We start from the raw sequence: 17,367 nt of genomic DNA, 5'->3' as shown, positions 1-17,367 counted from the left end.
TGCCCTGCTGCACTAGCGCCACCTGTCTAGCCAGCTCCAGGCCTGCTCATCCAGACTTAGCGGATCCTCCTCACCAGGTAAGGCATCTTTCACACAGTCAGTATTTTGCACCAGTATTTGTAAGCCGAAAGCAGTAGTGAGTCCAAAACACAGAAGAGATACAAATATTTCTATTACATCTCTGTTTTGGACCCACTCCTGGTTTTGGCTTACAATTTCTGATGGAAAATATAAACCAAATATTGACTGTAAGACATAACCTGGACTACGTGCATGAACTATGGATGTAAAATGGGTATGCGTTCTGTAATGTTATTCTAATCAGATAAGATTTACCTCTGGCAGCTCTTCTATGAAGGAGTGAATGTTTGCAGCCTTTGCAGCTTGTTCTATCTCCTCCATAGGCACTTCACGAGTGTTGTCCCCATAGGCAATGTTTTCAGCAATACTGCGGTCAAACAGCACTGGCTCCTGGGACACAATTCCTATCTGATTTCTTAACCATTGAACATTCAAATTATTGGCTTCTTCTTTGTCAAACAGCTGAAAACAAAACATTGACATTTTAAGATTTGATAGAAAAAGTTAAGACTAATATGAGCACGCCCTTTTATTAAAGTTATGTATTGCCTCTTTCACACGAGCGTGACGGATTGTCTCTGGATGCCATTAGGGTGCGTTCAGTAAAACTTATAAGATTTTGCAAGCAAGTTCAGCCAGTTTTGTCTGCGATTGCGTTCAGTTTTTCAGTTTTTTCCGTGCTGGTTCAATGCGTTTTGATGCGTTTTTTTCACTCGTGATAAAAAAATGCAGGTTTACAAACAACATCTCTTAGCAACCATCAGTGAAAAACGCATCGCATCCGCACTTGCTTGCGGATGTGTAACGCCCCAGAGTTGTGTTACGAAACTCTTCTACCCTGCTACAATCTGTTAAGAGCCTTTACCTTGTCATCTAATGTGATTTTACATTGTCTTCACAATTGTGCATTATAAACCATGTTAAATGTATATTGTTGCATTTTCCATGCACCAGCAGGTGGCAGCAATGTGTTGGTAAGGACTTAGGTTCAGTTTAGTACATCCATATTAGCTCCCCCTCTGTGAGCAGAGTGGGCTGTGCCCACATCCTGCAGCATGGCAAGAGAAGGAAGTTAGAAGGAGTGTAGCCCACCTTCTGCTAGGGGTAGGGTGTGCATGTAGGCGCTCCCCGAGATAGAGAAGAAAGCCAGGATCTTGTCTTGGCTGAGACATTGATCCCCATCCCCAGCCTGAGCCCTGCAGCCTCAGCTGGATGAAGCAAGCAGACAAACTCCAGTTCCAGGAAGAAAGCATACCCTGAGAAGATAACCGTGAGTAAAGTCCAGAGACCCAGGAGAAGCCATATTCCTCCTCAGTTAGTCAGTCCCTATACAGCAGAAGATAGAGAGTCCAGAAGCCAAATTCCTGCCACAGTATAGAGCTACAAAGCAGACGTCCTTTCCTGCAAGCTCCAGGTTCATGGAGCTGAAGATAAATTCCTGCCAAACATTGCCAATACCTGCTGGGACCAAAGACTAAAGCTATATTTTTACAAGTTTGAACTTTACCAAAGGTCTGGATCTCAATTTCTGCTGCAAAATCCCTCTATTACTCCTACTAGCAGTACACTCAATTTATTGCTAGTGAGCCAGGAGTCCAGCCGTACCCAGGTAGGAGATACCATTGACACCATTATCACCACCATACAGAGACATTACACCACTCTGGCATTCCTAACCTTGGACGTGCGTTATAACACCTTGGAAGGGCCCTGTGACAGTACCCTGCGCACGCTGCAATTGGCATCACAACAAATACTAAAAACATTTTAACAACCCGTTCCTGGCCACGGCAGATGCAATGTGTTTTTCACTGAAGCCCCATTCACATCTATGGAGCTAGGACTGCGTGAAAAACGCAGAATATAGAACATGCTGCGTTTTTCACGCAACGCTGAACTGATGCGTGAAAAAAAACTTTCATGTGCACAGACCCATTGAAATGAATGGGTCAGGATTCAGTGCGGGTGCTATGCGTCCACATCACGCATTGCACCCGTGCGGAAAACTTGCTTGAGTGAAAGAGGCCTAATACACTTTGAAGGAAATTTACCATGGCCTTTGCACCCAATAAGTGATGTGAAAACTGTGGCTTTGGGGCGCTGCGTCTCTGCTTCAATGACCCACAGTATCAGATTAGGAAAAATGAAAGCAATACATTGCCTGTTCATCACACTATTTTCATGTATGTTGGCCAACCACAGTGATTCTGGCTGACCAGTAGACTATCTAATGTGTATAGGAGCCTTCTGACTCTCCCCCTCATACCAGATCATTTTGTTATATTATCTGTCCAGATCATCTATAACATATTAGCAAATTATTTTTCACTGCATATACACTCCTATACATTATTATAATGTTTGATGTCTTACCACTGCTCCTTGGGATGGATCATAGAATCTCTGGAGAAGCTGAATAGAGGTGCTTTTTCCACATCCACTGCTACCTACAAATGCCACTGTTTGTCCTCTTGATATTGCAACCGATAGTGCTTTCAGAACAGGCACATCTGGACGAGATGGATAATTGAAGGACACTTTGGATAATTCTGAATTTCCTTCATATTTTTCCTATTTGTAGATATTATTAATAAAAAGTTATAATGCAATATTGGAAAGATCCTCTTTAACATATATATCTATATATAGTGCAGGAATATTTAGGCAACACATGTTGTAAATGCAACAAACTCAAAGACTTGCTCCAAGGAGACACAGGCTTAATGGTTATGCAACTAGGCCTGGTCCTTAGTGGTTACTGTGAACATGAAGCTCAAATGTGTGTCCGCTTCATAAGGCAGCCTTCCACACCCTGGCCAAATTTTGTGCCAGTGGAACACAGTGTTGAGTATTAGTCTTTTACTTTAAGAGGCATACAATGTCTTCTCATGTCAGCAGTGGAGGGGATATTCATTCACCTCACAGTCAAGTTCATGTGGCTGTAACTGCAATAAGCATTATAAGGATGGGCCCATGCATCTCATACATTGGGGGCATATTGCTAAGATATGCCACCAATATCTGATAGGTGTGGTTTCACCTCTAGGACCCACACTTATCTCTAGAACAAGCCCCCAAAGTGAAGGAGACCAGACCAGTGGTGAAAATTGTCGAGCATCTACTCCATATTGCTGACTCGGCTATTTCCATGAGCCTCATAGAAGTTAATGGAGAGGTGGCTGCGCTTGTGCGGGGCACTTCCCATTTATTTCTATGGGACTTCTGAAAGTAGCCGAGCCCACTGCGTGGCAATTTATTTCCACTACCATAGAAATGAATAGAGGGCAGCCACACTTGCATAGTCTACACTTTGTGGGCTCTGTTCTAGAGATTGGTGCAGATCCCAGAGGTGGAACCCGCACCTATCAGACATGAGTGGAATATCCTAGGGATAGGGCCAACCCCTTTAAGCAGCACAGCACTAGATCTCAGTCTACAGTGGCAGTACTCACTCTTACTTTAACAAAGCCAGTCCAGAATCCCTGCTGCATACCTCCTTACCATCCCTGTGTATCACAACCATCGCATCCTGCCTGGATAACTGATTTTTACAGAAGCCTCCTCTATCACACCATGTGGCTTCAGCTACGTATTACTCCTGTTTCTTGCTGTAAGCCCCATATAATATGCAATAGTGACAGCTAGTGTCACAAAGTTACAACATGAAGACAGGGTGCTGCCTAGCTTGTCACAGTGGACACAGACTGAATACAAAAAAAGACTAATGACAGTCATCACTAATATCTTTCTCTTCTCTCCCTTCCTGCCACAATTTCCCTGTAGTATCACTGACAGAAGGGATCTGCATATACCATCTAGGGGTTTACAATCCACTACCAGCTTGGTTATGATCTTCCTGTGGTGTGGTGGAGGGACCTGGTAAGGAAAGAGGGAAGAGGATATACAAATAAGGAGACGTATTTCTTCTTCCTTCACCACTCCATCACAGAACTCCACCTGTGCTAAGAAACACTGCCAGGGGGTTTCCGTGAGTGTGTCAAAACATACTTCTGCCATGTGTACTGCATGTATGGTGCTGACTCTGAGACTCGCTCTTTATCATACTATGTATGGCTTATCCTCTTTAAATCTTTATTTTCTTTTGGATATATAACAGTTGAGTGTATCAGGGACACTACTTAGTGTCATTTTGGTTATGCTGGCATCAGCCCACAACTTCACTTTTAGACAGCCTGTAAAGTCTCTTTTGGCCCAATACATTGACATTTGTACAGGGGGCTGTTCTATACCTAATGGTTACCTTGCTAGCTATTGTCCTGATGAGACATAACTCTTGGGGTGGGGTCTGGTGCTTAAATGCAGTGCATTGTTCTGATGTACCCAGAGTGCTATACAGATATGCTATCAGACCATACTGCTACTCAGACATGTGTTACTGTCTTCCTGACCAGTAGTTCCTCTTATTTGTCTACTTTTCCCCTTGATGAATTGCATAATAAAGCACGTAGGGGTCATTAGGACTAGAGAAAGTCAGTACTGTCTGGTTGGATTATCTGTCCTCAGAGTGAGTAGCCATGTAACCAATTAGGGTCCATTCACATGACCCAAAGTGCTCCGTGCCCATGCTGCGGACTGCAAATTGCATTGACCTGAATGGCTTCTGATCCATGCCTCTGTTCCGCAAAAAATAGGACATGTCCTATCTTTTGCCATATCTTGCGGTTTGCAGACCCATTCAAGTCAATTGGGTCTGCATTTACACCACGGAATGCACACGGCTGGTGCCAGTGCATTGCAGACTGCAATTTGCTGTCCACAGTATGGGCATGGAGCACTTATGGTCATGTAAATAGACCCTTAGGGTTAGAAACTGTAGGGTTTAGCATCAGGAGTATATTATAGAAAATTATTAGAGAATGTCAACATGCACAACATACACAGAGAGAAAAACCAACATGCCAAACAACGTAGGTTACACCCCACACTGCCGAAAGAGATTGACTTACTGGTTTCAGTCCATCCTTGCTGTAGCTGTCTATAGATGGTTCAGAGTTGAATAATTGAAACAAATGAGAAGCTGCAGATTTGGCTTTTGCATAATCAGGAGCAAAGGATAATGTTTGTCCTACAGTAAGAGCTCCATACGCCAGGCAAGAAAACACCCTAAAAAAGAAAAAAGGTTTGCACAGCTCACCCAGAGTCCACTAATGATGCACGATACTGTGGTTAGGTAGTTGTGGCAGCACGGATCACTCGACGGATCTCGGGTAGGAAATGCTTTCAGAGCAAAAACTAAAAAAAATGTAAAATCCAGCGCCTTCTAAGAAAACATAACTTTTAATACATAAAGACTAAAAACTTCTTCATGGCATCATCCAGTCTACACATTTCGCACTATGCAGCGCTTTATCACAGCCCCAGGCCTACAGGCTCTGATAAAGTGCTGCATAGCGCAAAACATGTACGCTGAAGGACGCCATGAAGAAGTATTGAAAAGTTTTGCTTTACTTAAAAGGCGCTGGGTTTTACAAGGTTAAAATGTAATATTAGAAACTGCACTTTATTAGATTACATAAAAACATAAGGATATATTCCTTATAGTGATGAGCGAATCTGTGGAAGTTTGGGTTCGCTGGGTTCGGCCGAACTTCAGGTCAAAGTTCGTATTCAGGACCCGAACTTGACCCGAACTCGAACCCGAACCCAAACCCCTTTTAAGTCAAAGGGGACCTGAACGTCACTTTATTATTTTCTGTTATATCATCGTTATATCAGAAAAAAACATAATACTTAAGACCAAATGCAAAAGGGAGACCTATTCCATTTTGCATTCCGTCATAATAGAAGCTTATGGGCAGCATATCAAATTTGTAATGCTCCCATAGACTTCTATTATGACGGAATGCAAATGGAATGCCTTTTTGTCTTAAGTATTATGTTATTTTACAATATAACCGGGAAATAATAATGTAATTTATAAATTGCCTGAACCCCGAACCTGGACTTCAGTGGAAAAGTCCGGGTTCAGGTCCGGGTACCCAAACTCCCACTTGCTCATCCCTATTCCTTATAATAAGCTGCTGTATCACTTTTTGAAGAAATACGCCCCAATGATGCTAACCACAGTGTGCCCTAATACAGTGCCAACCACAGCTTGCCCTACACAATGTTAGTATAGTGGGACCGCGCTGCTCCTCATTCACACCAAGTGTTTTTCCACAAATGCAGGTATTCACTTTATCTGGCTCAAGACAGACACCCTTCAATTGGATTGCAGTGTGCTTCTACGCAGATTCAAATTCAGCATGTCATCTTTGTATGGTTCAAAAACACCCACACCTCTATGCTGGATCGTCGTAGGCTCCTCTTGCCCTACACAATGCCAGCAACATATTAACCTATAAATGTGGGCTATTTGTTCAAAAACTGTATAATTATGCCATATGACATACAACAACACAAAGAGAAATGTAATGTCCCGAAGTGCCATTAACACTTCTTTTTGGCACCTTGCTACCGTCTCCTATGTGCTAATGTATAACATCCAATGTATTTTATGTCATTGCCTAATAATGTACATATTTATTTCTGAAACTGGTTATGTTCATGTAATTGCCTGGTCTAGCAGCAGATGGTGGCAACATTGGCAGTAATAGCTTCTTAGCTTCCCTGTCGAGGAGCCTCCTTGTTCCTTTCCAGCCCTCTATAGAGAGGAAGGAGTTAGTTAGTTAGAAGTCAGTGTCTAGTCCACCCTCCTTAGGGAGAGGTTGTGTGCTGGCTAGCAGAGCACTACCTGCTCTGCTAGGCCCAGAGGCCCTGCCTTTGAAGTCTACATGGTTGCTTGTCCCCTCCTGGGCTTGCTTTGCCTTCATCCAAGCTGAAGCTAGAGCTTGAGGTACTCCAACGCCAGGACAAGAAGTTCCTAGGATTATAAGTAAGAAACAGACTACAGCTAACTTAAGTTCTAGCAGAAGAGGAAGAGTTTCCTATTTATACAGCAAAGCATAGCAAAACTAAGAGAGCTACCGCATAGCACAGCTGAGATCGTTGCAGAGAAGTATTTGCCTGCCAAAGTTAAGCCGATACCTGCTGATGACCAAGATATCGTTTGGAAGCTGTTTGGATTACCAATTTATGCCAAGTAAAAGGAACTATTCAATGTTACTACAAGTCTGGAAATTTATTCCACTTGTTCACCATCCCTTTTTGCACTGCTTCGGACCACATCACGTCTGAGATCCACGGATATCCAGGCAGGAACTCCGTGACACATGTACATAACATCTGCAGAGACTGTAGGCCACCCTGCACCATTCTGGCAATCCTACCTCTGGGTACCAACATTACCATCTACAAAGGGAGCCTTGTGCTTCTGCTACTTAACCGCAGCTGGCATCACGTTTACTTGCTCTATAAGAGGGACATATTTTGCAGAAACCTCCCAAAGGGCAAGGGATACCCCAGGTGTGGCCTTAGTGGGCCCATTGCAGAAACACCTGTATCAAATACCAAAACACACTGCAACGCATGTAGAAATATATCAAAATATCTTTATTAATTCATAACACACAGCGTAAAAACAATTAATTGTATTCACACACCACAAACCACAAGGGGGCCGTTCGGGGTCGCCTGTAGTAACATATACAATGTCTAATAGGGGAAAATATGCACAAATGGCAAAAACCATGTGGTATTCCCAAAAACCATTATCCAAAGACAAAAGAGTGCAAATAAACCAATATAATACAGACCCAGATTGGCAGCTCCAAAGTAGAACCACACACCATAAAGATATTTTAATATATTTCTACATGCGTTGCAGTGTGTTTTGGTATTTGATATAGGTGTTTCTCTTTTCACAGAGCCAGCAACAGTGTACCCTATACAGTACTAACTGGTTTGAGCCACTTCCAGTCATAGAGTACCCCCTCATACAATGTCAAGTAGTGCCACACAGTGCCATCCAGTTCCCCTCATCATGCCTTGTCAGCCACCGTGCCAGCTACAGTGTACTCTTCCTCCTCCATAAAATGCCAACCACAGTGTATAGAGTGCTAGCCACACAGTGTGCCCTAGTATCAGCCGCAGTGCCCATATTGACAATGAGCCCACCCTCTGCTGCCAGCTAGAATGCCCCTTCCGCCACAACCAGATACAATAGTGCAAGTCTTTTTTTACAATCACATAATGGAAAATGTCCCCTGACATTTATTATATTTTAATTAACTGCCTCAATATTCACATACACCATTTTGGAAAGATGAATTTGGTTTGCTGATATAACATATATTCTATCTTTATTTTATATGATGTCATCTGCTCCCATTTCAGTTAAACAGCAATGCAAGACAAGAATGAGATTCCTCAGCCACAGTCCTGCTATCCATCAATATAATACCCCTAGAAACAATACTTACAGAAATACGTCCTCTGGGTTCATCCTTCCAATTTCAATCATATAACCCCCAAAACGGTAGCTTGCGGCATAGGTGAAATGTATGAAGGACTGGCTAAATGCAAAACAGATGCCATACGTCTGAGCCTTGCGCTGAGCATTCCTAAAATATAACAGGTTAAAGGCAATGTTAGAATAACGTGCGTACACTAAAAGGCTAGATCGTGCATACCAGTAAACACCTACAGATATTTGTACATGACCTGATCTTCATTACGTTGTGACTGGTCAATGAAATCTGCTAACATTTAAAGTCAATGATATGTGAAATAAAGCTTGTTGCGTGTTGCTAGCATTGTGTGGAAGTTAAGCTGGCCATATACCTGAAATGATTGATCGGCAAACAGCTGTTCAGTCAATCTCTATCAGACATTTATCAAGTACCAGTATAGATTCCCTCTTTGCTGCCATAGGATGCAACAAATTTATGTTGAGGCTCTTACGAATTTCTCGCATCCTCTGGCAGGTCGTGTGACATATCTAGTCTACAGCTGCCTACTAGCTGCCATAGGTTTCTGCATGTGAACAAAGAAAAACGTGTTGGGCCTTCTGCAACGCTTTATTTCCAGCCACATATGAAATGTGAGGGCCAAAAAGTCACACGTTTGCCACAGATACAGCATACCACAAAATGTGTGACTTTTCTATGCCAGAATTTTGATGTAAAAACCCCTGGTAGATGCCCCCCCCCCCAAAAAAAAAAAAAAAAAGACAACTCATCGCCTATCCCTATCCCTATATTAAGACAACTCATCGCCTATCCCTATTTGAGAGGAGAGTCAGTCACGCACGCATGTTCTCTGCTCCATTCAGACTGGGGGGCACAGGCGCCCATTTTCATGATCGGTGAATGCCCAATTGGTTGGATCTCAGCCGATCAGACACTTATTCCCTATTCTATGTATAGGGGATAATTTGTATTAATGGGACAATGTCATTTCTCCTTTATCAGCTGAAGCGGAGAGCTACTACATAGGTCAGCTCTTACCCTGGAGGACCAAATGTGCTCATCCATCACAAAGTTTGGGCATTCATTTTAATGTTTTATTTCCCCTCTAGCACTTTTGATAACAGGGTCCAGGCAGCAGGAGCCCATTGTGATAAATTGATTATTAGAGCACCTTTCTACAAAAAAGAGATTGCCTAAACTAGGCAAACCTTAAAGGGGACCCGTCACCAGGATTTGATGTACAGAGCTGAGGACATGGGTTGCTAGATCGCCGCTAGCACATCCGCAATACCCAGTCCCCATAGCTCTGTGTGCTTTTATTGTGTCAAAAAAACTATTTGATACATATGCAAATTACCTTGAGATGAGTCCTGTATGTGAGATGGGTCAGGGACAGGACTCATCTCAGGTTAATTTGCATATGTATAAAATTGTTTTTTTGACACAATAAAAGCACACAGAGCTATGGGGACTGGGTATTGCGGATGTGCTAGCGGCCATCTAGCAACCTATGTCCTCGGCTCTATACACAAAATCCCGGTGACAGGTTCCCTTTAAAGAGTGCTATTTACTTCTGACCTGAATGGTTTCTGCAGGCTTTCACTGTACATTTCTTCAAATGTCTCCTCTCTGGTTAGTGATACCACTGTTCGGATGTTGTCCGCTGTTTCACTTGCAATCTGTTAAATTCATAAAGAACATAAAAATGTTTCCATATTAGAAGATATTCACATTGGTAGAGTTATTATAACACATTTCTACATATCCATGAGTCGGTGCTCCATGTTTCTATATAATGATACAGATTCTAACTCGTAATGTAAAAAATAAACCAAGAACAACTGATAAATCAGTGCTTTTGTCCCTCCTCAGACTCGCTGAGCCCCCTTTCAATGATCAAGCGGAATACTCCTGAATTGCTCTACATCATTATAGAGAGAACTGTGCAGCTGTACAATTACAGCTGCTCAGTCCTCTCTATCACCACCCTACAATCCTATAATCAGAGCTGAAAAAAGGGAGCTGAATGATCAGTGATTCCTGTTATGGTCTAGAGACAATGCTAGAGCTTAGAACTCCATGTATACAATGTTAACCATTTCACTGTCCTTCTTAACAGGCTCTTAAAATAACCCCTTTTCTGGCCCTAGAGCACAAGGCATATTGATGATTGTATTGATGTTAACAGCTTCACTGCATAGACCTGCAGGTAAACTGAAATTAACCATTTCACTCCCCTAGACCACTAGGGATTTTCACATTAGCTCCTTTATTGCCCTAAATCATCAAAGATGCTGACACTAATCCCTTTATTGTCCTAAACCCCCAGGGATGCTTGCCTTGGCCTCTTCCTAGATGTCACCTAACCCTGAATATTTGGATGCTCTATGGCTATTGTTAGGGCACTGTATGTTAATATTTATTTAATGCAGTTTTGCATTGCTTCTAAATGCCCCATTTACTAGCTACAGGGGCTCAAAGAAAGCAGACCTCCCCCCTTATGATCAGTAAAAGATATTCAACCAACATAATAACTACTATCACTTTCTGTGACAGAATTTTTTTTCAAACGGTTTTACTGGTAAAATATATTTTTTAACAAGTACTTGCAGCACATAGTCAAGTGACATTGACTATTTCAATGAAGCTTTATTATGAGTGGAAATAACCAAATATTTTTTTGGGGCCTTATTGTAATAAATGTATTTCTGTGGTGCACCTTACATGTAGCATTGATTAAAACAACCTGGAATAATTACCTTGCCAGCATATTGAAGTTGTTTTTTATCTCGATTAGCGAAGCCCACCAGTGCTCTAGTCTCAAGAAGTCCAGTTATCACGAGAACAGGAGTCATGACCAGAATCAGCAATGTCATTTCCCATCCAAAAATGAAAGAGACTATGATACCTACTCCCATTGTGGCAAAGTTTTCAGCCACCAGCCCAAGTCTGGAACCAGTTGCCTAAATAAAATTGAATGTACAAAAATTCTGAATGGTAGGTACATTTTAAATAGTCTTTTATAAATGATATAACATAATATGAGATAACAGTACTATTCTGTATTTGATGTTCTATCTGCAACCACTATATAAATATTTTCAACCACTTTTTGGTTTGTATTGACTTGAAAAGACATCTGTGAAAAATGTCTTCACTATAATATTTCTATTCAAGGCATAAAAATATGTAGGTGTTTGTGGCTTCATAGGCTTCATGAGCGAACTTCTGCTTTCAAGTTTGGCGTACAAGGTTCGGGTTATCTAAGAATTCCGGTATGGATTCTGCTACCACGGACAATATAGTTCTCTGATCCCTATCCATAGGTTATCTTTTGCAGATTATCTAATTCAGCGGAGATCTGAACTGCACTGATTGAACATTCGTACGATTTTGGGGGACAGTCACTGTAACAGTGATCATGCCTGGAGCTGTTAATCATAGGAGAAGAGTGAGTGCCAACAAGGGAGAAGGGAATGTGAAGCGATGCTTCCCTGGACCAGCCTGCCCATCGATGCTCTGAGCACCTCATTAGCATAAAATAAAAGTTGTATTTTCTCCAAAACAACACATTTGATTGCTACAAGACTAACCAAGCCTGCCAGGCAGTATGTTTGGTTTACTAGAGTTGATTAAAGGAGTTATCCAACCCCTAAAATACCTCCCCATATGCCCCCGGGCCACTGACAGAGATCATACTTTCCTGGCTCCCGGGTACCCGCGTTGCTTCTGATGCCTGCACAGCCACCACTGTATCTCCCCGTCGTACGGATGTAAACATCTGGCGTTGAGGGGGGGCAGCCAATAGCAGGTAGTAAAGGGAACGAGTCTTCCTAGCGTGGGGGAGATTCAGCAGGGGCCCTGCAGACGTTAGAAGCAATGCGGGTGCCTGGTAAGTATAACCTTGTCAGGGGCCCGAACACACAGGGAGGCATTTTAGGGGTTGGATAACCCCATTAAGGATCAGTGTTAAAAAGTTAACAGCTGCAAATGGGTCCTGGTTAGTGTTGGGTGAGTATATTCGGCCGAACACCATTTTGACTCGAGCCGAACACTGCGTGTGCTCGAGCGCGATGCTCGAGTCTCCTCCCCGCATGGTTGTTGGTTGCTACGTAGCCAATAAACCTGCGGAGGAGTACTGGCACTCATTGTAATGCCGTATTCATGTTGGTTACTGGCATTACAGTGATTGGTTGGCCGGAACGTGTCATCGGGTTCTATATAGCACCCGATGACACGTGGTTCGGCTCAGTCTTAGGGCAAGCTGCAGCAGAAGGGACAGATAGTGTAGGTACAGGAATTTTTTATTTCTTTTAGGCAGGGCTTTGTGTTGAAAGGTGTTAGAGACCCAAAAGTCCTTTCAAGGATAATTGTTTTATCTGGCTGCAATATACAGTATATTATTAGTGCAACCTGCTCTAAATTGCGTGCAATTGTTTGGCCGCTGCTGACAGTGACACAACCTCTGCTACATCTGTGACATTCAGCACAATTGATTGGCCGCTGCTGCCAGCGACATTACCTGCGCAACATCTCCTGTATAACGTTTACGCATCCTAAATATCTGTGACATTCAATAAAAAAAATCTTAGCCGCTAGTTACAGCGACATTACCTGCACTACATCTCCTGTATAACGTTTGAGCATCCTAAATATCTGTGGCATTCAGTGTTATGTTTTCTTAGCCGCTGGTGACAGCGGCATTACCTGCGCTGCATCTCCTGTATAAGGTTTGTGCATCCTAAATATCTTTGACATTCAGTGTAATTTTTTCTTAGCCGCTAGTGACAGCAACATTACCTGCGCTACATCTCCTGTGTAACGTTTGCGCATCCTAAATATCTGTAAAATTCTGTGTAATTTATTTGCGCATACACTTACAAAACCTGAGCTACTGTACGTGTGACATAATTGCAAGCATATATACCATTTAGTATTCTCAAGGCGATCAGTATGGGGCGGGGAAGTGGCCGTGCTGCTGATGATGCACGCAAAAGCCCTGGCCCTGGGCGCGGTGAAACTGTGCCTGCTGCCAGAGCACAAGAAAAACAATCATCCACGATACCTAGCTTCATGTCCCAGTTTGCAGGGCGGCGCAGGACACCACTCTCGAAGTCAGACCAGTGCGACCAGGTGGTCGGTTGGATTGCAGCAGATAATGCTTCCAGTCGGTTAAGCACCACACTGTCTTCCACAAAGTCTAGTCTCAGTAGCCAACAGTCTGGTCAACAGAATCCTCACCCTGATCCTCCTTCCTCCGACCATGGAAAGTCTTGGCAAACAAGTAATCCCACACTCGAATATTCTGAGGAGCTCTTTTCATCGCCATTCCTTAATTTGGGCCTCTCACCAAGCCCGCTTGAAGAGGGACATAAGGAGATCTTGTGCACTGATTCCCAAACTCTTGAGCATCCACAGTCAAAAGAAGATGACTGTGGGGAATGGCGATTAGTGTTTCACGAGGTGGATGATGATGATGAGACACAGTTGCCAATAAGTCAACGGCAATTAGTGTCTCAAGAGGTTGATGATGAGGATGAGACACAGTTGTCAATAAGTAAGGTTCTTGTTAGGTCAACAAGTCAGGAGGAGGACCAGAGTGAGGAAGTGGAAGAGGAGGTGGTGGACGATTAAATCACTGACCCAACCTGGAAAGGTGGCAAGCCGAGCGAGGACAGCAGTACAGGGGGGGAGGGATCCGCAGCACCACAACAGGCTGGAAGAGGCAGTCAGGTGGCAAAAGTGAGAAGGTGGGCCACCGCAACTGTTCCCCGAAGCACGCCCTTGCATCAATCTCCCTTTCCAAGAGGTAAGTGTTCCATAGTCTGGCGCCTTTTTGAGGAAAGTGCGGACGATAAAAGAATTGTCATTTGCAACCTGTGCTGTACCAAAATGAGCAAGAGCGTGAACACTAGCAACCTCACCACAACCAGCAGGATCCACCACATGGCATCAAAGCACCCTAATAGGTGGGCCCAACGCCTGGGTCCACAATCAGTGTCTGTGGGTCACACCACTGCCTGCTCTTCCCCTGTGTTACGCGTTAGCCAATCCCCTGTCCAAAAAGCAGGCCTTGATGCCTCCCGCCCTGCACCTGGACCTTCGCAAGCACCATCAGGTAGCACATCCACTTTTGTGTCTCAGTGCAGCGTACAGATGTCCATACCCCAGAACTTTGAACAAAAGCGCAAATACCCAGACACCCACCCACAGGCCATAGCATTAAATGTGCACCTTTCCAAATTGCTGGCCCTGGAAATGTTGCCATTTAGGCTTGTGGACACTGAGGCGTTCAGCAGCTTTATGGCAGCGGCCGTCCCTCGTTACTCAGTCACCAGCCGCCACTCTTTTTACCGGTGTGCCGTAACATCACCCGTCACCTTACCACTTACCAATGCAGTTATTGTGAAGGTCCACTTAACGACTGACACATGGACTAATGCTTTTGGCCAGGGATGCTATATTAACCTGATGACACACTGGGTGAACTTTGTTGAGGCCGGGAGCAAGTCGTACCCTGGGATGGCACAGGTGCTACCGACGCCGAGCATTGCAGGCCCTACTTCCATCAGGATTTCTGCCACCACCTACATTAGTGTCTGCAACCCCCACTTCTCCTCCTCCACCTCCTCCTTCACTTCCACATCTGAATTCTCAATTTGCAGCGCCAGTCAGCCATCAGTCAGTAACTGGAAGCAGTGTAGCACTGCAGTGGGGAAGCGGAAACACTATTTCCTTAGGTGACAAACAGCACACCGCTGCAGAGCTTTGGCAGGGTATAAGGGGCCAGACTGAGCTGTGGCTCTCACCACTCAACCTACCACAGGCATGGTTGTGTCAGAAAATGTCCTTAACTTAATGGCGGCTTTGGAGCTCATGAAGCTCACACACCTCACATGCCTAGCCCACGTGTTCAACTTAGTGGTTCAGCGGTTTCTCAAAACCTACCCCAATTTGCCTGAGCTACTGGTGAAGTTGCGTCGTGTGTTCCCATTTCCGAAAGTCATCTACAACTGCCGCCGGTCTGACAACGCTGCAGCAGCTCTTGCAATTGCCAGCTCACCGACTGTTGTGCGACATGAGCACACGCTGGAACTCCCCATTCCACATGTTAGCCAGGCTTTGTGAGCAGCAGAGGGCAGTAGTGGAATACCAGCTTCAACATGGTTGTCGCCTTTCCAGTCAGCTACCGTTCTTTACAAACAACGAGTGGGCATGGATGTAAGACCTCTGTGAGGTTTTACGCAACTTTGAGGAATCAACACAGATGGTGAGCGGCGATGCCGCTATTATCAGCGTAACCATCCCACTTCTGTGTCTACTGAAATGCTTGCTGCTCACAATGAATGCGGACACTTTGCATGTGGAAGGAGCAGGAGACGGTTGCCTCCGCTACAGAGGGTACTACCCATAGCAGGTTTATTCCATCTGTTCAGCGTGGATGGGCCGAAGAGGATGAAGAGGAGATTGTGAGTCATCCTCCTGATGAGGACAGCAAAGTCTTGTCTGTTGGGACTCTGGCACACATGGCTGACTTCATGTTATGCTGCCTTTCCCGTCAACCTCGCATTATACGTATTTTGGCCAACACCGATTACTGGTTGTTCACCCTTCTCGACCCCTGCTACAAATGGAACTTCTCATCTCTCATTCCTGTGATGGAGAGGACTAGCAAAATGGTGCGATACCAGAAGGTCCTTGTGGAAAAATTGCTCCTAAAGTTTCCAGCTGACAACGCTGGCGGCAGAGTTCGTACTTCCTTGGGCAACCAAGGAGGGGAGACAAGGTGAACACACAGCAGTTCCAAGAGAGGCAGGGCAACACTCTCCAAGGCCTAGAACAGTTTCATGACACCTCGCCAACACCCTTACCCTGATGCGCGGCTTATTGTCACAAGGAGGGAAACGTTTTGGAAGATGGTGAAGGAGCATGTAGCAGACCGTGTCAGCGTCCTCAGTGATCCCTCTGTGCCTTACAACTATTGGGTGTCCAAGCTGGACATGTGACACGAACTGGCACTCTACACCTTGGAGGTGCTGGTTTGCCCTGTCGCCAGCATTTTGTCAGAATGTGTATTTAGTGCTGCTGGGGGCATAATAACTGATAAGTGCATCCGCCTGTCAACTGAAAATGCTGACAGGTTGACGCCTATCAAAGAACAAGGCCTGGATTGCCCCTGACTTTTTTACTCTACCAGTGAAAAGAGGCTGAACATAAAGGAACTTTAAATGTGTTGTTTATAATGTACTGAATATTCTGCATTCCCATGCACCCCTTCCATCCCTAAAAAGGGTATATGGCTCAATCTTCCTTTTCTCGTCCTCCTCCTACTCCTCCATCATATCAACATGCTTATTACACTGTCCTCACTCCTAATGTTTTAGAGGGTCAGCTCAGCAGCAGGCCCTCACCCCTAATGTTTTAGATGGTCAAATCAGCAGCAGGCACTCCCCCCTAATGTTTCAGAGGGTCAGCAGCAGGCCATCAATCATAATTTTTCAAGGGTGTGTATGATGTCCTCCTTTATATGTAACAAAAGGTGTATTGGAGTGCCGGTTCCTTGTAATTTTTGGCAGCCTTTTCACTTAGTGCATAGGTTTTATGAGTGTAGGAGTCCCACATCCTTAACAATTGTACCACAATGTGAATGAGGCCCTCCTTTATGTGATATACAGGTCATATTGGAGTGCCTCTTCCTTGTAATTTTCGGCAGCACTTGCACTTTGTATACAAGTAAATATACAGGAAAGGATGTTTCCTAACAATTTTTCCTCTAAAATCAATTTTATCTTCGGTTTTGTGTGTATTATTGTCAGTCTGTAAAAGTGGCATACTACTTGGACAACATCGTTCCCAGCAGCAACCTGGGAGTCCAAGATGCATCCAGACATCCTCCCCATGCTGTTCCCGAACTATT

The 17,367-nt window shown here is 44.2% G+C and overlaps 1 protein-coding gene across 3 annotated transcripts in view; it reads right to left on the bottom strand.

The window, feature by feature from the left end:
- LOC122937713 (ATP-binding cassette sub-family B member 5-like) overlaps positions 1–17,367 on the bottom strand; it is a 383,155-nt gene that overhangs the window by 4,653 nt on the left and 361,135 nt on the right. For all 3 annotated transcript variants that reach the window (XM_044292700.1, XM_044292698.1, XM_044292701.1), the window contains exons 21-26: positions 11,210–11,413; positions 10,029–10,129; positions 8,463–8,603; positions 5,049–5,205; positions 2,455–2,652; positions 337–543 (exon numbers count right to left, since the gene is read on the bottom strand). In XM_044292700.1, the coding sequence (XP_044148635.1) occupies positions 337–543; positions 2,455–2,652; positions 5,049–5,205; positions 8,463–8,603; positions 10,029–10,129; positions 11,210–11,413 (1,008 nt within the window). The remainder of the gene's footprint in view (positions 1–336; positions 544–2,454; positions 2,653–5,048; positions 5,206–8,462; positions 8,604–10,028; positions 10,130–11,209; positions 11,414–17,367) is intronic.

The sequence above is a fragment of the Bufo gargarizans genome, chromosome 5, assembly GCF_014858855.1.
Source record: "Bufo gargarizans isolate SCDJY-AF-19 chromosome 5, ASM1485885v1, whole genome shotgun sequence".
In the NCBI taxonomy this organism is placed as follows: domain Eukaryota; kingdom Metazoa; phylum Chordata; class Amphibia; order Anura; family Bufonidae; genus Bufo; species Bufo gargarizans.
Note: the sequence above shows the minus strand (reverse complement) of the source record. Positions and strands in the feature narration are given on the sequence as shown.